This window comes from Macrobrachium nipponense, chromosome 24, assembly GCF_015104395.2.
Source record: "Macrobrachium nipponense isolate FS-2020 chromosome 24, ASM1510439v2, whole genome shotgun sequence".
NCBI classification, from domain to species: Eukaryota; Metazoa; Arthropoda; class Malacostraca; order Decapoda; family Palaemonidae; genus Macrobrachium; species Macrobrachium nipponense.
The window spans coordinates 8,862,416-8,887,497 of NC_061091.1; the positions used below are offsets into that span (position 1 = coordinate 8,862,416).

Here is a 25,082-nt window from a genome sequence, read left to right on the forward strand (position 1 = left end):
AAAAGTTGAAATGACTGAACAAAGCCATATGCTAGGTAATGTATAGATAGATAAATTATTATTATCATTATTATATTCAGAATATGAATATGAGGAACAACCCAACCACAGGGGTCAGTGGCTCGAAATTAGAACTTCCAAAGAATATTATGTTGTTCATTTGATCGAAGTAATAGAAGGTAATAGGCAACAGAAAAAAGAGATCGCTTAATAAAAAAGAAGAAATGAATGAAATGAATAAACAAATAGAAAAATATAAGTAAATTATAAAACTGCTAAGTTTGTATTAGGGTAGTAATGCACTTCTTTTCCAATTGCACAAACATCCTCAGGGAGGCTGTTACAGAATAAATATAATAAATAAATATAATAATATACCCCATAATATATATATATATATATATATATATATATATATATATATATATATATATATATATATACTAAATAAATATATATATATATATATATATATAGATTTTATATATCTATATATATATATATATTATCATATATATATATATATATATATATATCTAATAGATATAATATATATTATATGTGTGTGTGTCCTGATCTCGGTCATTTGTGGGTTCGGGATATGAAGGAAAAAACAGGCGAGAGAGAAGTTTACATGCATGCAATGTAGGACATGCAAAAATAATAATCGAGGAGCGTTTAACACAAGTGTATTCTTCTTAGCTCCACAGGTGGCCTGTAATTATTACGTTAACTATACTAGTGCACGACCGGACGGCGGGTTAGAATGTTATTGACACTCATGGCGATACAAGTCTTTGTGTGGCGGCCGACGGGAACGGGACTGCGGGCACTGGGCACTCGTCTCGACCCAGTCTGTCCGGTATGGGACCCGCTAACGAACAGTCGAACTGACTTGCTCTTGACTTGACCGCTGGTGCGGCCTGTTTACAGTGCCCCGTATACACAGCATCGTTATGCAAGAAGCTGATTGGTTATTCTGGCTCCTTGAACACAAGGGCCAATCAAGAATGGCTATAGAGATAAGTGGCACTCTTTTGAACTGCCCAAGCCACGCCAACTTGTAACGTCTTTGGCGGTTGACTTGTTTTGTTACACATACGCACAGTATCACTTATAACGGTTTTATGGGACTTCAGAATATCGAGGAGAGGGGATATTCAAAACTGTATGTATGTATACGTATATGTGTGTGTATAAGTACATATATAGTTAAATATTTGGTGGGCTTTGGCTAGATGAAATGAATATGGATTCAGAAATTGCCTTATGGGCCACTTGCCCCAGAACCAAAAATGTAACCAAATGTAACCAAAGAGAAAACTTAACTTCTGATTACATTTAAGCAAAAGGGGAAGGTTGCCAGGAGAGCCAGTCGTTGCATTAAGTTACTTTAGTTCACGCAATTCAAGCACGTAGAATAAATACTGACTGGCATGCAATCCAGCAAAACAAGTGTACCAATAATCTTACAACAAAAATTTACAGTTAACTGGCTCTTAGAATACAATAGAATTTTTGCACATTGGTAACGCAAGGTAGAGCCCGTGGCTCGTAATTATATCTGGTCACTATGACACTCGGTTTCAGAAGCAGGACTTGCTTGTAGCAAGGTTGAATTAATTATCTTCTATGGCAACTTCTCTCATAAGAGGCCGGTGGTAGAAACACGAGGGGAACAAATAATGCGTCTCTGGAAATAGATTTCCCAGATAAGAATTCGTACATAAAAGATTCTCTCACTTGCAATGAAATCTCACAAGGGAGGGATGATTTACTCTATGCCACTAAGCAAAGGATTATTTCAGTAACAAATTTAATTCATATGGGGAACACACATGCTAGTGGTAGCAAGGGATTCTGCTATGGGAGATGAAATCTTGAAAAGGAAACGAGAGATTTAGTGAGACAGAAATTGGCACTTAATAGTTTGTATTTTGTTTGTTTGTATGGTGTTTTTACGTTGCATGGAACCAGTGGTTATTCAGCAACGGGACCACCGGCTTTACGTGACTTCCGAACCACGTCGAGAGTGAACTTCTATCACCAGAAATACGCATTTCTCACACCTCAATGGAATGCCCGAGAGTCGAACTCGAGGCCACCGAGGTGGTACGCCAACACCATACCGACCACGCCACTGAGGCGTTTGGCACTTGATAGTTAGTTTCAGACTTACCGGGCGATCCAACTTTGCAATGTGCACTATTGCAAATGAACTAGCTGATCCAATTCGTCTACCTGAAGTTCCCCCTTCTCTCATAACTGCGACCACACTTCACTCTCTCTACCGGAGGGTACTGGTTCCTAACCCCCAATGGATTGCAATCTGATCCCTATGTTAAGAGGCTAGATACATTTGTGAGATATATATATACTATAATATATATATATACATATATATATCTATATATATTATATAATATATATAATATATATATATATAGTATATATAGAATAACAAAAGTTAGACAGGAAAGTAATGCACAATATTGCACTTTCACATAAGCGATTAATGTACTTAAACAATATGGGCGTACAGTAAATTTTCATAATTGGGATTTTAACAATTAGATTCCTAAAACTGTACATAATCAGTTCGTGGGACCTACTATGAATGCTGATTTATTGTTATTTTCCATAATGATAATAGCAAACACCGATATCAGGCATAAACGAATCGTCCAAAATGACAGAAACATCGAAACAGCCCGAGATGTCAAGTCACGACCCCTGAGACTGTACATACCGTCTCAAGAGTCAAGAGCCAGAATGCGAAATCCGGGCTAGTCACGTGTCCCTAAGGCCACCAGGGGTATTCGAGGGCATGGGTACATGGCCTATAGATAGATATATAGATAGATAGATAGATGTTTATTGACCACAACATACACACTTATTAAAATTGCAAGTTCCTGAATATGGTCCTTAAAAAAATACATAAAAATTCAGATATAAATCTTTACAATCAAGAAACATCTAAACTAGAACACTTGAAACCGTACCATATATGTCAGCATTTTAAATTTTACAAATCAGTCTTTAAATGCGCCTAAAAAGCGAAAAGCTTATAACCATTATAACAGAACCTTGATACTATAACTTCTCCCTGCAAAACATGAAACTAAATAACTCTAAAATGCTGAACGCCCAGAATCTCCCGGTTGTGTTAGCTGCTATATCGGCCTCTCTCTCTCTCTCTGACCTTAACCTAACACGTATTAACTGCAAATCTCCGCAATGCATATGGCGCGTGGCCTACACTTCTTCAGCTTCCCTATACACAGACGTCTACTAGGCCTAGTTCATTATAAATTACCCTAAACGCATTTAATCTCCAGAAATGCAAATTTTTATGTTTGAAAAACTATTGAAATAGTTTACGCTGTTTCTGTTTTAGCGAGTAGAGACCTTAAACAGACGTCTGCTAGGCCTAACCAGTCAAAAAATTGCCCCCCCTACATGCACGAAAGCTAAACAAATGCATATCTTATCATCTGTATGAAAATTACGTCTGCTAGACCTAGTCCAATATAAAATTTACCTCTAAATGCATTATCAAGAAATGCAGGCCTTTCCATGTGTATGAAAATGCAGACATATTTTACGTTCTCTCTGTTTGCATTGCAGAGACCTTGAACTGACGTCTACTAAGCCTATTCAATTACAAAATTACTTCCAAATGCATTAGGGCCAAGAAATGCAGGCCTTTCCATGTCTGACAACTACAAATTATTTTATTTAGTCTCTGTTACAACAAACACAGACCTTGAACAGACGTCTGCAAGGCCTAGTCCATTATAAAGATACCCCTAAACGTATTTTATCTCAAGAAATACAAGCTTTTTCATCTATCAGAAACTGTTTTCAGAAACAGACCTTAAACAATCGTCTGCTAGGCCTACTCCATTACAAAATTACATGAATTGCATATAACCTCAAGAAATGCAAACATCTCAATTTGTTTAAAGAAGGGCTTGACATATTTTACACTGTCTCTGCTTTAACGAACACATAATACTGAACAGACTTGGGCCTAGTCCATAAAAAAATAACTTATAAATGCAAGAAAGCACCAAGAAATGCAGGCCTTTTCATATGTCTGAGAAATTTTAAACACATTTCATACTGTCTCTGTTTTACAGAGTACAGTGACCTGGAACAGACGTCTGCTAGGCCTAGTGCATACCAAAAGTTATTTCTGAATGCACGAAAAAAAAAAAAGGAAGGCCTTTTCATCCGTATGACAAGACATATTTGACGTTGTCTCATGTCTCTGTTTTAACGAACACCTTAAACAGACGTCTGGAAGGCCTAGGCCCTAGTACATCTCAAAATTACTTCCAAATGCAAGAAAGCTAAATAAAATAAAAAAAAAAAAATTGCAGATCTAGTCATCTGTATGTAACCTACATACATACATTACGTTGTCACTCTGTGTGTTATCAAGCCCAGAGTCCTTGAACAAGTCCCTGCCTGCCAAAATCGATCATGAACGAGCCACATCCCCCTTCCAAAATGCCGGTATCGTGAACCTGGCTATGGTCCAAGAGTCCAAGAAGAAGGAACGTTGTTTTGGAAGGTAGTCAACAGATTTTTAGGGAGGAGGAGCAGACGACGCCACTAGGAATAGTGGCGCCTCTGACCTAGCTTCCCTGCGCTCTGTGTGTGTGTGTGTGTGTGTGTGTGTGTGTTTACGTATGCACGAGGCAATTGGGATTATAAGGCTTGGAAACGAAACAGATATTTTTATTCATGAAAGCAATGCAAATCAATTCATTACTCTCTCTCTTTCTCCAATAGCCTACGTATTTGAGTATGAATGCACGAGACAGCAGGATTATAGACTTGGAAAAGAAACATACATCTCTTTATTCATGCGAAGCGAAGAAAACTGTGTGCGCGTGTGTATGTATGTGTGAGTATGCACGAGGTAGCGGGATTATAGACCAGGAACGAGACAGATATATTTTTATTCGTGCGGAGCGACGGAAGCAGACGATCAACGTAAAGTTCCCGTAAAAGAAAATCTAATTAATTGGGAATTATATCTTGATATATTGGACGCTTTTAGTCTAACGTTTCAGTGCTTAAGTTGGGGTGAGATGGTTCAGTATCTGGTGGTCTTGTTCCCTTATAGTCAATTATAGAGCACACACGTGTAACGATGGTATTCAAGATCCTTAATATGCCATTTCCTACTAGACTACAAAAACCGGTTATATCCGCAACCCCGATCGAGGTTGGGGAAACATACGTTGAAATGTAAGAAGACAGAGAGATTCTCATTCAAGAATTAATGATAATGAAAACAGCAACTTCACTGGAAGAGCAGAATCGCTCTCCGAGGCTTTGTAAGGCGGGAAAACGCCTTTAAGAAAACGCATTAACACCACCGGGGCGTCGTTTTTCTCATTTTCCAATTAAGATAATGGCCTCCGCAATCGTTTCACGTATATTGAAAACAAGTTACTTAATGGCAGGCGACATAAAGATCTTGTTCCCTCGCGAGGCTGGCTCTCTCTCTCTCTCTCTCTCTCATCTTGCGAAATCGTTATTATTATCATCATTATTACAAGCACTCTAGTAATGAAATCTGGTTATTTTCTTCGGGGCTAGAGTTTTCTTTTTTTTTTTTTAATCGTCGATGCGTTTACAGTCGACCCAAGTTATACGTGGTTGGGGGGGGGGGGGGGGGTGGGGATTTAGGGCCCACAACCACCGACGAATAGCGACCGAGCAGTTAACCTACATTAGCTTGTTGATAATTTTACGCACCTTATTTGAAATCAGAACGATGAGAGAGAGAGAGAGAGAACGATAGCAAACATGTCTTCTAATATACTACGATAATTCTTCTCTCCAGCCAAAGAGAATAATGCATGAATAACCCAAGAGGGGGAAGTAAACAAAGTAATAATTCACGAGAGAGAGAGAGAGAGAGAGAGAGAAGAGAGAGAGAGAGATTATAATGATGTGTGGAGGTGGTGTTCGTGGCTGTGATTTATGCGCTTTGGTAGAGAGAGAGAGAGAGAGAGAGAGAGAGAGAGAGAGAGAGAGAGTGGGGGGAAGGGGGTTTCCCCCTCACCTTTAACCTTACATGATAATTTCCCCTCGGATGCACAGCCAAGGTTTGTAGTTACCTTGGTTACGCCATTTATGGTCTTTTTTTTTTCCTGAAGGAGCAGAATTAGTGAGGGAATTGAAAAAAAACATCAATAATAAGGAATTGAGTCTCTCTCTCTCTCGCTCTCATTATATATATATATATATATATATATATATATATATATATATATATATATATATATAATATATATGTATGTATGTATGTATGTATATATATCTATCTATATATATATATATATTATATATATATATATATATATATATAAATATATAAACTTTCTGCTTTCAAGAGGTGGAAAAATGGGGAACAAATAGCTAATGGAAACTGAAACAAAGGAACTCTCTCTCTCTCTCTCTCGAATTATGGCCTTGTTTTCTTCTCTCTTGTGTTATTTACGCAATATTCTCTTCCGCCGGAGGAGAGAATTATCGTTGCATATTTTGGAATAAATGTTTGTTGATGGCTCTCAAGTTCGTTCTCTCTCTCTCTCTCTCTCTCTCTCTCTCGTCTCTCTCTCTCTCTCTCTCTCTCTCTCTCTGCTATGCTATCAACAACAGCGACTACTTTCCAAATTAGCCCATCGGCATTTTTTTTCTTTGTTGAGGTATCAGCCAAGCAAATAAAAAATTATAACTAATAATAAATATAAATTACCTGATATACATATCTAAAAAACATAATTATTTACAAAATTAATTAACTAGTAACTCACCAATCCATGAAATGTGAAATTCAACTTCAGCCGTGCACACCAAAAGCATATCGTATAGGCCTATGCATCTCGGTTAAATAATCAAAAGAAAACTTCCTTAATGATAATTCTCTGGAACTATTACATATTTATGATCAGCCATCAGATAGTGGCTAGAAAATACTTGAATTGAACAATAGGGTTAGATAGTTGCTCGAGCAAGCCCTGTGCTGGATGCGCCCTGAAGTTCAGCAATTCTCTGTCATCAAAAATTTGTTTCGAATATTACCTGATCATAAGTTCAGCAATAACTGTCAAACATTAAAAAATATAATTATTATTCACTCTTACGATACCCTCAAAGAAAACATATGACGTAATTATAACTTAACTCTGTCCCAAGCGATGCCTTTGTAGTAAAACCTTGAAACCTACACAATAACAACTTTTTTCAAATGACTAAAAATCAATCGTTCCTTTACTTTACACACACACACACACACACAATCACACAAATACAAGATCAATGAACGCGTAATAAAACTTATTCATGACGACTGAGAACAAAGCTGGAGGAAGTCAATACATTCATTACCCACGGCGCACTACACAAGCTTAGCACTCATTAGTGCTTCAGTCTGCCTTTTTTCAGTCTGCCTTTATTAAAAAAAGTTGAATGTCCAAAACCTATTACAGACCAATGAACACATAATAAAACCAGTTCATTACATCTGAAAACGAAGCTGTTTGAAGAATGAAAAGCCAGATGAAAAGACAGAAAGACGGGATAAAGAGAATTTGCTCGGCGAAGCTGATATCTGGCGCTCCCAAACGTGATGATTTTCCGACCGAGGAAGCAGACTCCGCAATATTGTGCCAGTCTGCTGAACACAGAACAGGAGTGTTTCTTTTCCCTTCCCTTCGACGGGACTGTATACACCTCGGCAGATGGTAGGTGTGTGTGTATGTATTTTGCTTTCATCCAAATTCTTGACTTTCGACATATAATTAGGATACCCATATTAGTCTAAAACGAATGGTATATGAGAAACATACGACACAGGAACTCAAAACCGCAGTCATTATAACCAGTCCAACTCTGACCTCCCTTAAAAACAAAAGTACAAAGGCTAGAGTTTAAGTGGGAGGATAACACATATCCCAGCCCATCCTGAGAGAGAGAGAGAGAGAGAGAGAGAGAGAGAGAGAGAGAGAGAGAGAGAGAGAGAGAGAGAGCTTCCCCCTTCGTTTTCTCTCCCTAGGCATCTCGTAACAAAAACGCTCTAGGACTAGTATCAAGATATGTTCCACCTCCTCGCGATCTTCCGTGCGCTTGCGAGTACTTGACAAATGAATCTACTTATCTTTTTGACACACTCAAACGTACATTCTGTAACTATATTCGCCTCGACAGGGAATTCCTTAATAACAAATTGTTTTAGGATGATACCTAGTACGTAGAGCATGTGTAAAATCCTACTAGTTTGCAGAACGACAGGACTAGCAGGGAATGTTTATGACTGAGGGTTGTATTTTCATGTTAATATACGTACTAAGTATATTTCCGTGACTACTGTAAATCCATTTCTTGTGATGAATCCGTTTACACGAACTATGGATAAATGGCAGAAATCATCTTGTAATTGGCACGAATCGTTAGAGAATTTAAAAGAGCTTTCCAAAATCAATTAACACCAATTGCAACACAATGATCCTAGCCTGTCAAACCAATTGTAAATGTTTAGAGAGAGAGAGAGAGAGAGAGAGAGAGAGAGAGAGAGAGAGAGAGAGAGAGAGAGAGAGAGAGAGAGAGAGAGAGTTTTCACATCCAACAATTTGACTTTTTCCCGCTGCTGTATTGTCAGACAGAATTTTATTCACCCGTTCTGCATATGACAGAGGCTTCGGTTGGTTACGTTTGAACGAAGACTTCAAAGGGCCGTTGCCGTCAAAAAGCAGTCACCTCCCAGCCAGGAAATAACGTATAAATGCAAATAAAAGAATATATAGTTTCTGAACCGATATTCACATTAACTGCTAGCTTATCAGAATCCAGAGGTCCACGTCAACCCTCTTATCCAGTACAACACTATCACCTTAGGGCAATATAATCTGGTTGAGTACAAATATAAGTTTGTCTAGGGTTAACATGGTAATGACAGAGTTCTAGACCTACTGATGACCTAAACGGCTACAAATGTAACGCCTACCATACACTTCAGTATTGAGTTTGTGGTGTAATCTGGATTCCCTTATCTATATTAACACCGGAATATTTCTGAAGCTTCATTTACAAGGGTTTGGAGTAAAACTCGAGAATAAGCTAATATATTTTTTATATATGAAAAACTAAATTAAATCAGAAGTCATTTATCTATGTCATTCCGACACTATGAACAAGAATTTATTGATTTTACTCAACGTTCATTCATTTATATATATATATATGTATACATTATATATATATATATATATATATATATATATATATATATAGATATATATATATATATATATATATATATATATATATATATATAATTTATATATATACTATCGTTTACATAGAAATTATAGTTCTGAATTATTTCTCAAGCTAAGTGTGTGATAAAAATAAAATAGCCCAACCACTGATATTTGATATCGTAATTAAAATATAAAAAAAAATAATAAAATGGAAATTTACGTCATTGGTAATTGTATTCACTGTAAATAACACACACACGAAACCCAAATGGAAATAATAATAATAATAATAATAATAATAATAATAATAATAATAATAATAATAATAATAATAATAATAATAATGTAAGCTGAGAATTGAACATAGAAGGAAAATCAAACGCTATATCAATTGGAGTGAGTGAACAGCAGCCAGCTAAGTTTCACTGACTTCTGCCAGTGCTTTCCTTCACCATTACTGCACCATTTTTCAAGTGACACAAGTGAGTGATGCCGAACTGTTAAATGTCTGAGTAACCTCCTAATTCCCATTAAAGTATTAATGTAAATGAAGGCGAATAAAAAGTGTATCTAAACCTGCTTTAGTATATGTATATAGTGAAGCTTACATGTCGTCTTGCCTGAGATCTAGTAGTAGGCCTATACTTTTTTTTTTTCTTTTTTGCGTTACTTTACGTATGACATTTATATTTATGTATTTATATAGTTTTTACGTGCCAATATTGTTTTATTTACTATTTGTATGTACACCAATGCATAATTGATTGACCTACAATCTATATTTGAAAAGAGAAAAAACGACTCATGACAGAAGGCCACATAGTATTTTCCTACAGGTCGACACCGATCCTTGCCTATCCAGCCTAGGATAACATTGCACAGTTTATTCTGGTCAGACTATGTTTCTAGCCTATCAATGCACCTACCCTGCTCTAGGCCTAGTGTCGTTATATTCTTGAGTAGAATTACAAATCCACTAAATAAATTATAGGCTCTCAGGCTATATGGCCTGAGAAAAGCAAAGGGTAAGTCTCCAAATTTTGAGTGGAGTTTAGGCCTGTGGAATAATGTTCTCAATAATGGCTTCAGATTCCAGAATGGCTTATCCTATCCCTTATTTTATGTATCTGTAATGAGTTATACCTTGCAAATTTATTCTTTGCCTACTAGCCACTTGACAGCATTTTTCTAGTTCTTCCAATAATTTCAGCCTAGATTATTACCTCAGTAGACCTAGGCTATACAGGGACATTCATTAGAAGGTTAATAGTTATCAGCATGTGTTACATGAAGCAACAATATTTTATAATGTAAATTTGACATTTATTCTGTTCACACAGTAGGTCTTGCTTCATGGGCTATATCTTACTTCTGTACCAGTTGCACAAATAAAAAAAAGTTAGGCCTATTTGAAAGTTAGCAAAGGCAAAAGGGTCTTAAACCATTAACCAGACAAGTCATTATGCATTAATAAGTCGTTCTAGGACTGGTAGGGAAAGTCGTCAGCCTCCCCCCTCCCACCAACTGCTTTCAGCAGATTAGATCTTAAGCAAGGGGTAAGGTCACACAGGTTAGGCATTTGATCAAGGTCATTTGCTTATCTGTGGTAATAGCTAACGTAAAAAAAAAAGGCTGTGATTCTCACAAGCACTTCTGTTTCCTGCATACATCTTCACTATTGATGCTGATAATTTTTATTTAACACCATTCAAACGCCATGACTTTTTACCTAGATTTCCAATGCTTTTAAGAAAGATGCAAGTAAGGGATGACTAACGAGTAAACAGGCTTACACTGTATATTATTTCACAACATAACCAACAAAAATTTAAAATTTCAATATAGAGTAGACTTAGGCCAGGGTGTTAACCAAATTCACCAAATCCTAACCTAACCTAACATATATCTGTCCACTGCCATACCATGTATGCATAAAATCAGGGATTTTCAGCCCTGTAAATTAACAAATTTCTATTTGGCAAATTCATATAATTACATTTAGAGAATAATTACATTTCAATGTCATCTGCATGCAAGAGTTACCATTTTAAGGTCATGTGGTGGAGATAAATTTGTGCTGTTAGGTTGAATTTGCTATGCACCTGTTACACTATTAACTATGGTATATGAACCTAGATAGACAGGGTTTACAACAAAAATGAGATGGTAATCTATTGTCACCCAATGTAAGATATTGTAATAGACTTGGGATGGATTTCATTAGTATTACTAGAGCCATTATGTTGAGAACATTTAGTCACAGCAAGCGGCATGGAAAATATATATATACATATATGTATATATATATATATATATATATATATATATATATATATATATATATACTATAATATATATATATATATATATATATATATATATATATATATATGTATATATATGTATATAATATAATATAATATATCATATATATATATATATATATATATATATATATATATATATATATATATATATATATATATATATATATATATATATATGTATATATATTTTGTATATATATATTATAATATATATATATATATATATATATATATATATGTATATATATATATATATATAATAATTAGATATATACTATATAATTCTAAACTACTTGTTCCAGTTACAATCTAATGCACAAAAATTTGCTTCAGGAAAGAAACAGAAAACATTTTTTTTTACCTGCATTATACTTGTTGATATTTTTGCTAAGGTATTTCTATCATCTCCCTAAATCTTAGTTACCATTTTGACTGACAAATAGTTCAAAATTCAACATGGTGCTCACAATTAACAAGGGTCTATATTTACAATGCTTGTGTTACTGTCCTGGTGTTATGTTGCTGCAGAAAGCCCATCTATTTACACTAGCAAAATAAACTTAGTTTTCATAGGTATGTATTGCCAGGAAAGATTTTTGGGATGCATTGGTTTGATTGTAATAAATATGGAGCTCTTAAATTAAACAAATTATGTCTCCATTTAAGCCTGTATAAATAGTAAAAGACCACACTGGACAGCCTCCCTGAAGAGAATGAATGAGTCGAACATCACAGAAAATATTGCATGTTAAAAAATACAGAGCGATAAGAAAAGTTGAATGACTTCTTGTGATTAACTCTTCAATTATGACATCTCATCATAATAGATGATTAGTTACTCATTTATCAATTTAAGAGGATTAACTTTCATAATTGTAATTTACTGCATAAATACATATCCAAGGAATATACAAATATTTCTGAAGAAGTTTGAGCAAGTGTTTCCCATAATGTGTAGTTTTTTCCTGCCTCATGTTATGGTCTTTCACCTTAATGGAAAGCTGCTTTTCCCTTACAGGAATTAGATATTTACTGTTTAACCCCTTGCATACCTGACCATGTATCAATGATATAATTTGCATATCATAAGTTTTGTATCATAACCTAACAAAAGGTCAGTCTCAAAATCTCTAAAAGTTTCTTACTAGACAGTACAAATTCACCGATATTAAGCATTGTTTTGGCAGATATAATATGTACAACTTTGTAGGCTATCATCAACTTCTTTTGTTTCTACAGGGAAAATTGTTTGTTTGGTGAACCAAGATATAAGTCGACCCAAGCTATTTTCGGACTTGCGACTTGTGGAATTTTTATGTGGAACCTATAGATAAATTATTTGAGGGAAACCCCAATTCGCCAATTTTTCTGTGGAACATAATCATATCTATAAATTATTCTTAGAAACTTGCCTAGTCAAGGATTTTTTTTGTTGTAGAGCAATAGGTTGTATTTTCATATTATTTACTGTTATAACATTAAATAATAATGTACGTACAGTAACATGCACTAATAATACTACAGTACATATTATTAGTAATAAGATTAAATAATATGTAGTACACAGAGTATCTGTAATAATAATAATAATAATAATATAATAATAATAATAATAATAATAATAATTAATAATAATAATAATGATAATAATAATAATAATATTAAATCCTACAGGTACTCACGAGTGATTCATGTTGATTATTGATGGTGATGATGAATTACCTGTGCAGGCTGATGAATGATGAAGAGCGACTGCACAGCAAAGTACAGTAAATAAGTAATATGCTTAACAGCCCTGTTCAGTGCAGACATATTTCTGATGTGTTCACTGTACGTACACATGCATTTCCAGTGGACCCTCCGTATTCTCAAGGGCTACATACCACAACCATCCACAAATAGCTAAAATCCATGAATTCTTAAAACTCCCCCCCCCCCTTAAAACACTAAAAACTATGGAATAACACCAATGTATACCTTAACCTATCATCCTACATCAAATATACCTTAAACTATTATCCTATCTACTACGTAGTACTGTATTAATGTTCGAAATGATCTTATAAATATAATTCCAAAGTAATCTTAAACATTTTACCCTTACAAAATATGCACATGCTGTATGGCTTAAATATATTCTAAATATATCTATATTTCTGATATGTACGGTATAGTATTTACATTTATACCATCGTAGATTTCTTTACCATTCAAATGACTCATGCTAATATGAGGTTTTTATGAAATATTATTATTATTATTATTATTATTGTTCTGTCTATTCATATGGAACAAGACCATAGGGGCCACTGACTTGAAATTCAAGCTTTAAAGGAATATGGTGTTCATTTGAAAAGTAGCAGCAGAAGGTAATAGAACAAAGATATCAGCTCTCAAAAAATAAAAAATAAAAAATTAATTAACAGATAACATGTAATTAAATTATCAAAATACAAGGAGCACTGATGATGTGAAACTTTAGAATCAACAGCACAACCAAACAAGACAGTTTTGGATGAAGTCCCACTTAGAACATGACAGCTTCGTTGTTTAAATCTACATAATTGGGAGTGCCTTTTCAGAGTAACTACAAAAGTTCTCAACAATTTTATGCCAGACTTTGAAACTAGCTGCCAAACCAAACAAGACAGTTTTGGGATAAGTCCCACTTAAAAGCATAACAGCTCCTGCATTCAAATGTAGGTGATTTGGTGATTCTTCTCAGAGGGGAACCCACAATTCTCAAAAAACTAGTCTGCCAGTGACAGGTAACCCTACCATCAACCAGGACCCCATAACAGTCTCAAAATGATGCTGCCACCACTGGACAATGACTCATTACTAGTAAAATGGATAATTTCATCCTTGTTTTTCCCTTTTTATATCCATGTATACTTTGTTGACCTTCCACCTTTCATTTTACACTTTGACGTATGGAAAATGGTAGCATAACTACCTGCTTCTTTTACTAAATGTCGAAGTCTATCAGTCTTTCATTTTACAAGCACTAAACTATGGAATACCTTCAAGTTTTAAGCTCCATTGAGCTGGGGGACTTCCCTAGTCCTTATAAATACTCTTTCATATGTAAAGCAACTCACCAGTTTTTTAACTGTGCCATTATAGGGTTTAGGCATAATTAGAATAATGACTGTATTTATGAAAATAAAACCTTTTAATAAATGTTTTAATTCTACTATTAACTTCCTGGAGCAATGTCTGATTAGCTTAAGACTTGCCCAGTCAATATATCCTTGTAAAAGAGATTCCTGTAGTTTATCAAGATTACTAATTTCTATTGTTTCCCAAATTCTTTCCAGGTTTATCACTCAAAATGTTAGTGATCCACAACAAGTCTTTATTGGTGCTTCTGCTGATATGGGTAACCGTGCTAGTTACTGTCAAACATATCATGGCAGAACAATCTCCAAAGGATGGAGTGCACTTTCAAGGTCACTGTAAGAGAACACAGGATGGCAGGGAATACTCATCTAACTTGGAACTTCATAAAACCAATGGAATTTTGGAGCCTTGCATGTACTGGGAGGATATCTCTTCAGGAAATAAAACTGCAAATACAAGTCAGCATGGCAACACTGAAACTAACTCTACAAGTCAGCATGACATCACTGAAGCAAACTCTACAAGTAAAGCTAGTCCCCTGCACCTCTGCAGAAAGCCAAGGGGCACTGACATGAACTCTACAAGTAATGCTAATCTCCAGAACTTCTGCAGAAACCCAGGTGACTTTGACACTCCATACTGCTTTAGTCTCAATCCCAATGCTACTGGGAAACAGCCTTGTCCTATTCCATTTTGTCCTGAGCTTTATCATTATCGAACCAGTAGTAGAGGCCTAGAGTACCAAGGAACACGAGACTTTAGAGAGGAGAGAAAGTGTCTTGATGTCTGTCAAGTTGATGATACATTTGGTCTTTCTTGCCCAACACAGCTACAAGATCGAATTATTTACAAATCACGGATTCCATGTGATATTCCTATGCAAAAGGAAATCCCTGTATTTGAGGAAATATACAGAAGGGGAACTGTTTTCATTCCTATCACCACTTGGTATGTCCCTGCATCACCTCATAATATTAGTTATTCTGGTTCAGGACAACTGATGCTCTATTTACCAGAGTCCTCTGAGTTTAGGAGCACCCTCAGTGTCGTATTTCAGATTCGTCTGGCAGATCCAGGTGATGTTGACTCTTTCCATCTGGACATCAATTTTTTGCCCAGTGACACTTTTGAGGATTATTACAATGTAAGTTTTTCAAGTAATGGGGTTGAAATTCAAAGGATCCTATATCAGTCTAAAACTGTTGTTTCAGACGAGAAAATAAAGGAAGAGTCAGAGGAAGACGAGGGAGATTTAGAGGAACAGCAGGGAAAGTTAAAGAAAGGAATCGCGATTGGAAAGGACATTAAGGATAAGATAAAGAAAATGCAAGACACTGAAAAGCGCAATGGGACTACTAAAATATTTAAGAAAACAGAAAGCTCAGGAAAATATGCAAAATTACCATTCATGAAACTGCGTCACGACTGGCTGGTTTTCGAGATAAGATTCCTAGGAACAAGAATTTCTCTGTATTTTGAAGGAGAGAGTAAACCTATCCTAGAGTTGATGCTCCCATTTGAAAGACTGGGTATTAGTCAGTATAAATTTAATGACAGGTATGTGTTCCAAAGATACATGGCTCCAAGATATGTTAACTTTCATTCTATAAGAGGGACAAGCATGGTGGCTATAAAGAAGGTGAATAAGAATTTTTACACTTGCATAGAAGGAAAGATCAAATACCCTTCTCCTGATGATCATGTCCTCTTGCATCCTCTGGCTGCTATGCCCCTTCAGTACTCAAAGGACGATAATCCACTGGATGAAAAAGTAAGAAATAGAAGCCGAAAAATCTGTCTTCGGTTAACCAATACACCAGCCTCCATCATTTTCTTTTCTGCACCTATTTTTAGTAGTTCAAATATTAACTCTATTAAGAAGGTACTTACATTGTTACTTGAAGTGCAAAGGGAGGCTATAATGGCTAAACAGTGCATACTTATCAGTGACATTGATTTTAGAAATGCGGAAGTCAGTTGTCTTAGTAACTTGCAGTTTGTTTCAGAAATTAAACTACAGAAGATCATACCAATTGGAGCAGTGGTAAGCCTTTGCATTGAGAATTATCTCAAGGATGGTCATAGTATTGTCAAAATTAACGGTTCAATTGGGGAGTCCTCCATTCTCAATGAAACCATACTGAAAGGTGCATTTCTTCGTTATTGGACTCTTTTGAAGAAACGCCCTGATGAGCAGGTTACCAAAATATCGCAGCTTGGACCACTTGAATTCAACACCTTTCACGACTTGTGCACCAAACAAAAATATACCAGCCCTTTGGTAGCTGCATGTGTGGTCCATAACTATGACTTTATGGAAGTAGATAAGAAACACACACAGCACATCGGTGGAATATCATGGAGTAACACTGGGAAACCCTGCTTTCCATGGCCATATTTTAGAAGCCATTTGGTAATGACAGCAACTGGAGAAAATATTCCAGAAGGAAACTCATGTATGTTTCTTCCAAATAGCACAGAAATGGATACTGAAAGCACCTCCCAGAGGGTAGATTTCTGGTGCTATGTGAGTTTGAATGGCAGCAAGGAACTGTGTGACATTCCCAACTGTGGTGAAATATTTGCAGGTATGAACTGCCTTGCAACTTACGAGGAAAAACTACAGAGTCCATCAAGTGAGGATGTTTGCAGTGAAATTGTGGATCCTCACTTTGTTTTAGACTTGAGTATTCCCTTCATAAGAACAGTTGGAACTAGAACCCAGATTTTCAATGCTGATAGAGGCATAGTGGTATACTTGAGGAGTATTTCAGCATCCATGGAAGCACCAGTTTGCATTTATCTCTATAGTGACACTGACGACTTTCCTCTGGCTGAATTCAGGATTACTAAATCCAGTCTTTCCATGGGATACTTGTGGCTTGCTTGGAATGACATCAAAGTTTCAACTGACAGACTTTCATATTATCTCAATTCTTGGTCATACAATGCATACACTATATCACAAACTCCTGCTGGTTGGAACTTGTTCCATGGAGATGAATTCCAGCCTTCGATTACGTTTAACACATCTCTTCAGTTAACTGAAATCCAACTGAGTGGCTGTTTCAGAAGAGAACGAGTACAACACACTGGGGAATTTGTGGTAGTACACATTGAGCCAGTTTTGTATACCAGTGAAATGCAAGAGATTCTGGGTTTACATTATTTTCCAGGTGTAGACCTCAGACAACACTTGAGTAGGTATTATCTCATTGAAAAGAAAACCAGTCCACATATTTATGTAAAATTATCCCTGATGCTTTTGCAAACGAAGGAAGCTGTCTCCTTCTGGATTTTTCTGTTCAAGGAACTCCCCACCCCCAGCACTGCACCTTTAGCTCGAATACATATAACTGAAAATTCGATGACTGTCTATTATGGAGGTTTGACAAGCCGTAAACACAAAAAAAACACAGCTCCAAAATTTAAGTCCTTCACAGAGTTTTTCAAGTTAGAAGTAAAAGTGAGGCTTTTACACCGTTCATACAGACTCTTTGCTACATATAAGAAAATAGAAATACAAATGTCTGTAACTGATCTGCCTTCATTTTATAGTATGCAAGTTTCTAAAGGTGGAATGAAAATAGTACAGCTAAAAACCTGGTAATTCTTTTCATAAGTATAGAAACATCTAACTTTAATAGTGCTCATCAATTACTATTACTTCCAGCTAACAGAAGAATTATTCTTATTAGATACAGTTTATAGTATAGTACAGTTATTACACTGCAATATGAGCCACCTTCTAACTTATTGTCTTTCATTTGCTGTATAAGCAACTCACAAAACAACTTGCTTCCGCCAGTGCAGTACTGTTTACAATCATGCTTGTCATTTTCATTTACATATTTGATACAATCAAGATGTCTAGTTAACATTCACTCAGGTATTCATATTCCTTGTTCTCATTCACTGGGGTTAACTAAACAAGGCGCCTTTTTTATGCAGTACTACCCTAGCCTATACTGGCCAACTAACCTGTTTGAATAATGCATGCACGGGTAATATATTTGTTTCTGACTTGCTGTGAAAATGATGAAGCATGTTCATCCTGGTTCATAAATTGAGCCTTAGGCAAACCTTTTATTAAAACAGAACCTTATTTTAACAAAAAGTGATAAGATAGTAAAATACTTTAGATCCTCAAAGATGCAAATAGAGTGTTCTTGGTCTGAGATGACATAGGACCAGTATGAGAGATACCCGATTACCTGCACTATAAGTGATAAATTTATATAGTTTGTACTTTAGGGGAGAGTATTATAAACTGGAATTAGTATATTATACTGTTACAATGATTGGCTGTTCTTCACCGGGCAGTTAGTTTCCCCACTGAGAAGGGATACATATACTGTTAGGATATACGTATTGTTATACATTTAATTTAGGATGGGCTGATCACAATTTTCAATGTACAGTATATTCACCTGTGACTTTAATTTTGATATTTTAAGTGTGTCTGTTTTTGAAGACTAGCCCTTAAGTTTACAATATAGTAGTAGTCCAGTAGTTATGTGTACAATAAGGAAAGCAAGCAAAATATCAAATTTATAAATTGTGTAAAGTTGTTGAAGTAAAATGAGGTAATATGTAAAACCTATGAATAAGAAAGTAAAATGTTAAAAGTATAAATAATAACAAAAGGAAATAACAGTGAATGTATTAATAGGTTGATGTTTTTAGTTAATACTACTTACACATTATAGAACTTTATTTCTTTCCTACAAAGGATGTATTCATTATGTTATCTTCATATTTAGTGTCAGGACTGATCTTTTTTCTGAGTATAGGAGCATGGCTACTCAGATAAGGTAAGCACTTGATTTTTTCAATTTTTCTTTTGTTAATCCTTCAAGGAGTAAGACACAGCGTTGTGGCTATTTTAGTTTTTAGGAGCAACAGCAAATATAATGGGCTGATGGTTTCAAGTGGAGATATGTAAGGCTATTCATACAAATTTCCTTAATATTAATTTATTCTATAACTACTACCACTGCCAAACAATGGGATTTTGGTCCCTTTCTAACACAAGGTTACCAATAATCAGAGGCACAAAAAAAAAGACTATATACATATGAAATACAATGATATTCTAATTTTATTGGAAAATAAGGAATTTACAAGAAAAATATACCACTTTCACACCACTCAAGCACCCATCAATTTTCCACAGCTACTTAAACTACAAAATCAATATGTAAACTTTGCCCTTTACAACATTAGGAACTTTCATCCAACAAAAATAAACGTATCAATAGCAAAAATAAAAAATCCAATAGTAGGTATATTTTGCCCTTTACGACATTAGGGTCTTGTATCCAATAAAAATAAGGAATATGCTTATTAATCGCAACACACAATATTGTCCCAAACCCAAGAAATACAATTTTAAATAGATATTACTTTCCCAGAATTTCAATCCCACCAAGAGTCTACACACTGAACCCAGTACCTTGCCCTTTACTCCAGTGACTTTAGTACTTTCACAATGAACAGGTTCAAGTAGTTCAATGCATTATCCCACACATTGGGACTATAACTTTAAAACTAACTCCATTGTAGGGAAAACATGAACATGCACACGAAGAGGGAGGAGATTCACACCTATAACAAAAAAGAATAAAATTATACTTGACAAAAACTATAACAATTCAAAAAAATTTACTTTTAAAAATAAATCAATAGTAATTAAATCAATATCAAACTTTAAAAAATAAATACTAGATTTTTTCCCAAACAAACTATTGCCTTACTAAACCAAACCCACACTACCACAACTGAGGACATCTTAGGAAACTAGTCATAATTCTGTCTTTTGTACTAGCAAGGAAAGGTGACTCATTAGGAAAACAAATGACCTTTACCCTAGAAGCAGTGAGAATACCAATTGAAAGTTTTTGATTCTGACCATTGTAAGATTGATGTCATCTCTGAAAATTGAAGCTGGAAACAAAAGTGCTACCCTGTTAATTTGGCAAAAGACAATGCATTTGAATATAATAATTTCCTTTTACTTGTTCCACATGTGACAAATCTGGGATATTAGAGTTCAAATATGGATAATTTTTCCAAGTAGCTTGGTGCCCTCTGATGTTTGTTTGTAAATTACAGGACATTTTATTGTTCCATTTGGCATTTTATGTATTACTAGCTGACCAACCCGGTGCTGCCAGGGAAAACTCTGAATGACAGTCGATCATTTACCTTAGAGATGGAGTAACGTGGTATGCTTTTGATTAACATCTATATTTAAAGTAAAGTAATGAATTCTAGACAAATATTAATCACAGAAAATCAAGCCTTTTCAATAATAGTACACATACTTTACATGACAAAAGAATTCAAAAGAGATGCAGGAAAATTTTTTTAAGTGTGGCAGCAATTCTAGTCGCTTTACTCGGCCTGACACTGAGCAAGTCGCACGTCGACCCACCACCGCTGCAAAGCCCCATATTGAAAGTATATGAACCTACATTTCCAACACTCCACGCTTCACATCAGTCCTAAATGTTATCCCATGGCTTAGTCTTTGCCGGGACTCACGTAAATAAAGTACCCTGGAGGAGGTCATCACACTCAAAATTTTGGAATGACATGGATGACACAAAGTTTTTCTATTTACTTTCTGGTATCTTGAATTTTGCTCTGTGCACTTAGCAAATTCTATAACATGTCATACACGGCATGTGTGATATCTGAGAGCCTGTGTGCCAGAGATACATATGCTGTGGCAGCGTCCAGCACTACTTCTTTATCGAGATGTATCTGAGAAATCCTGGAAGTGAGAAAGATGCCGGGTGTGCTACAGGAATGAGTGTTCAAGGAAGGTGACCTAACATTGTTTCAAAGTAAGGAAGTGCTATTTACTTAAATTTACTAACTTCAGTGAAACTTGCCTGTGTCCAAAATTGATCATAGTAATTCTTGATGAAGAAGAATAATTCATAATTAGATTTCTGTGCTTAGTTCATATCACTCTGCATTGTGTGAAGTACCGCAAGTGATAAATTGTTGCTATTTTTTTTATATCACGTACATGTGTTACCTTATGTCACGAGGCCAACTTTGTTACTTGCTAGTTCGTGTTAGTTTTGTTGTTAGATGTAAAGTGAATGTGCATAGCCAGGGCATTAGTAGAGTTTAGATTTTGTAATATAATTGTAAAAATCCAGCTAGTTTGAATGCTCCAACACCTGAATCTGAGGTCTGCAGTAGTGTCCTCAGAACTGCAAATCCCAAGCCTTTAACATCCAGGCTAACAACCAGAAAAACACACAGTCCGCTAAATATTGTCGAAAAATCCTCGACAAGTAGCAACACAGGAATATAAAGTCCTATGGACTGGAGGTATGAGAAGACAAATGGATTTGGTATTCAAGTATTTCAATTTCCCTTCTAGAGGTGAAAGACCTCTAAGTTCCACTGCTTGGCCTTTGACCTAAATTCTATGAAGTATCCCAGTCCATTCCATAATTCTATGAAGTATCCCATTCCATTCCATAATTCTATGAGGTATCCCATTCCATAATTCTATGAAGTGTCCCATCCCATTCCATTCCATAATTCTATGAAGTATCCCATTCCATTCCATAATTCTATGAAGTATCCCATTCCATTACATAATTCTATGAAGTATCCCATTCCATTTCATAATTCTATGAAGTATCCCATTCTATTCCATAAGTGTTATACGAGTAAGCCAAATAGATAAAAAGGTAATGACAATTGCAATAATCATAAAAAGACTGTGTGCACTACGTATAAATACATGTATAAAGCAAGAAAAGGATTGACTGATTTATCTACAACCAATAAAACTGGTTTTAGACTAGAAAGGACAGCACAGGGTTTTTAAAAAGGATTTTCATATGCAATGATGCATCAGCAGTCAAAAGGATACACAGATAGAAGGAAACTTAAAAATTTTAGACTAGCAGAAAACACAAAAGTTGGTTTTGCTCTAACAGTTCCCACTTCCTCTCTTCCATCTGGCTGTCCAACCACTCCAACTCCTCTTTTCACCTTAAGCACTGTATGGCTGGAAGTTTCCACCCAGTTCTTGGCCTTACAAAGACGTTTTCATAAATCAGTTTCAATTTGTTCTACCAGGGGCAAGAATTTAAGATTGCTGAGCTAAATATACAAAGCCCTTGGGAAACCAAGCGAGGCTGATACCATGCGTGAGTGGAGTAGTTGACTATCTCACTAATTGGTATAAAAAAAAGCCGTATCTATACTATTATCAAATACGTATTCCATCATGTCTATTCATAAATGGAAAAAGCTGTGTACTCTACTAAACTTAACTTCTCAAGAAATGATATGTAAGAATCCATTACTAACGACTGCATCCCACCCACCCTTTGAAACACATTTTATATAACACGAAAAAACTTAGAAATTTAATGATGAGGTTATCTAATAAAGTGGAGTTCTAATGCACAGTTTTCAATCGACAGCGAAGGTCCGAATTTGGAAGATGCATAATTTATTCGCTGGGGTCAACATTGAAGATGTGCAAAGCTGTATATATATTATATATATATATATATATATTATATATATATATATATATATATAAAATATATATTAATAAATGTATACGGTTCGGTTATGAAACAATACATTGTTTCAGTACGTATTGATGGGGTAAGGTTTGAAAATAACTAATGATAGCCTTTAAGGTGCTAAAATAAGGGCTGGATTTAAATTATCCATTCATTCCACGATGATTATACCTACTTTTCTTTACTTCATTTTATATCTAAAGACACTCATTTAAGACGTCGGAATAAGGCTATGATGTCAACACCAATGCAAGGAAAATGACACATAGGAAATATATGTATAGTACATATATTATATATATATATATTATAGATAGATATATAGAATAATATATCGATATATATATCTATATATATATATATATATATATAAAAGTTACCGCTTCAACAACTCTCTCTGTTACTCGTTCTCTCGAACATAAAAAACGGTATAAATGGCTAACGAAACTAATTTTGACTAATTTTGTTGACGTACTTCCTACAGATACACTTCCTTCGCTTCTAAGACCGTTAGGATTTACGTAGCACGAGAGCTTAAGGAATAGTAATTAGATATAAGAAGTTAGGAGCAATTATTGGTAAAACTAAAGACAACTATGGCGGCCTGGTTCTCGCCAGTTGCCGACCTGAATATCTGTCACCTTTGGTTCATGATTTGTTGATGCTGCTTTTGCACATGTTTACGGTATAGTGCCGTCATGTGCTTGTTTCTACACTCATCCGCAATGGTCTGGCAGTAAACACAGCGCCCATTTTGCACTTAAACTGGTGGTTACCAAATGGGGAAAAAAGGAAAGAAAAAAACGCGCAGTAGTCTTCAATTTTACTCAGTTATTCAGCCTCGGAATGTGAATTACTATATTCTGCGCGCTATAATTCATATCCAACGAGAACAAAATAGGCCTACTTCTGTTCCTGAAAACGTTACTACACAAGCCAAACCCTCAAGCACATAGAGAAATTCATAAAAACTGGTTTTATTATTATTACGAATATACTAGACAGCACAAAAGAAAACGACTGCACCGTATGATGACGAGGGAGGCTCAACACAATAAAACTGTTGTGAGCTGATTTTGATATGAGGGCAATAGAAAAATTAACGAAAGGAATTAAGGAAAGAAAGAGCCAAAATAAATAAAAAGTTAAGTGATTTTTCCGAAGACTCCAGCCACCTCTCACATTATATCTATAGATATATATAATATATAGATAGAGCTTAATAGATAGTAGATATAATATATATATATATATATATTATATATATGATATATATATATATATAGAGATATTATATATATATATATATAGATATATAATATATATATAAATAACTTGATCACGAAGTATATAAAACGTGATGCTATGTATAAATAAAGGTGTTGTTGCCACGAAGGAAAAAATGAAAAAGCGAGATAGCCGAGTACTTTCAGTCCTATTCGGACCCCTTACCCCGAATAGGACCGAAAGTACTCGGCTATCTCGCTTTTTCATTTTTTCCTTCGTGGAAAAAAAACCTTCATTTATATATATATATATATATATATATATATATATATATATATAGATATATATATATATATAATATATATATATACACCGACGGTCACGGATGGACACCCTCCGAAAAAGTACTTATAACGCGTCCTAACACCGGAGATGGGCATCAGTCGCGACTTCTTGTTGGTGAGAGACTGAGCTAAAGACCTCTACTCTCCTTTCGAAGTAAGTAATTTCTCCAAAGTTAGAAATTAAGGCCAAATTTAAAGCATTAA

General features: G+C 35.2%; 2 protein-coding genes across 6 annotated transcripts in view; one reads left to right on the plus strand and one right to left on the minus strand.

The window, feature by feature from the left end:
- The window catches only part of LOC135205425 (guanine nucleotide exchange factor for Rab-3A-like), a 246,901-nt gene that overhangs the window by 173,916 nt on the left and 47,903 nt on the right, over nucleotides 1–25,082 (minus strand). The window lies entirely within an intron of this gene.
- On the plus strand, nucleotides 7,643–22,207 carry LOC135205424 (uncharacterized). 3 transcript variants are annotated; one of them, XM_064235980.1, is made up of 2 exons: nucleotides 7,643–7,772; nucleotides 14,935–22,207. In XM_064235980.1, exons 1-2 carry the CDS (start codon nucleotides 7,658–7,660, stop codon nucleotides 18,345–18,347), a joined length of 3,528 nt encoding a protein of 1,175 aa, XP_064092050.1. In that variant the 5' UTR covers nucleotides 7,643–7,657; the 3' UTR covers nucleotides 18,348–22,207. The 3 variants fall into 3 exon arrangements, with proteins under 3 accessions (XP_064092050.1, XP_064092051.1, XP_064092052.1); XM_064235981.1 differs by having other exon boundaries at nucleotides 7,648–7,776; XM_064235982.1 differs by lacking the exon at nucleotides 7,643–7,772 and adding an exon at nucleotides 9,662–9,769.

Bases quoted from the DNA above. Each gene is read 5' to 3' on its own strand.
- LOC135205424 (XM_064235980.1), top strand. From the start codon at position 7,658: ATGATTTTCCGACCGAGGAAGCAGACTCCGCAATATTGTGCCAGTCTG. The intron at 7,773-14,934 runs GTAGGTGTGTGT...AATTCTTTCCAG, and splicing joins TGTATACACCTCGGCAGATG to GTTTATCACTCAAAATGTTA.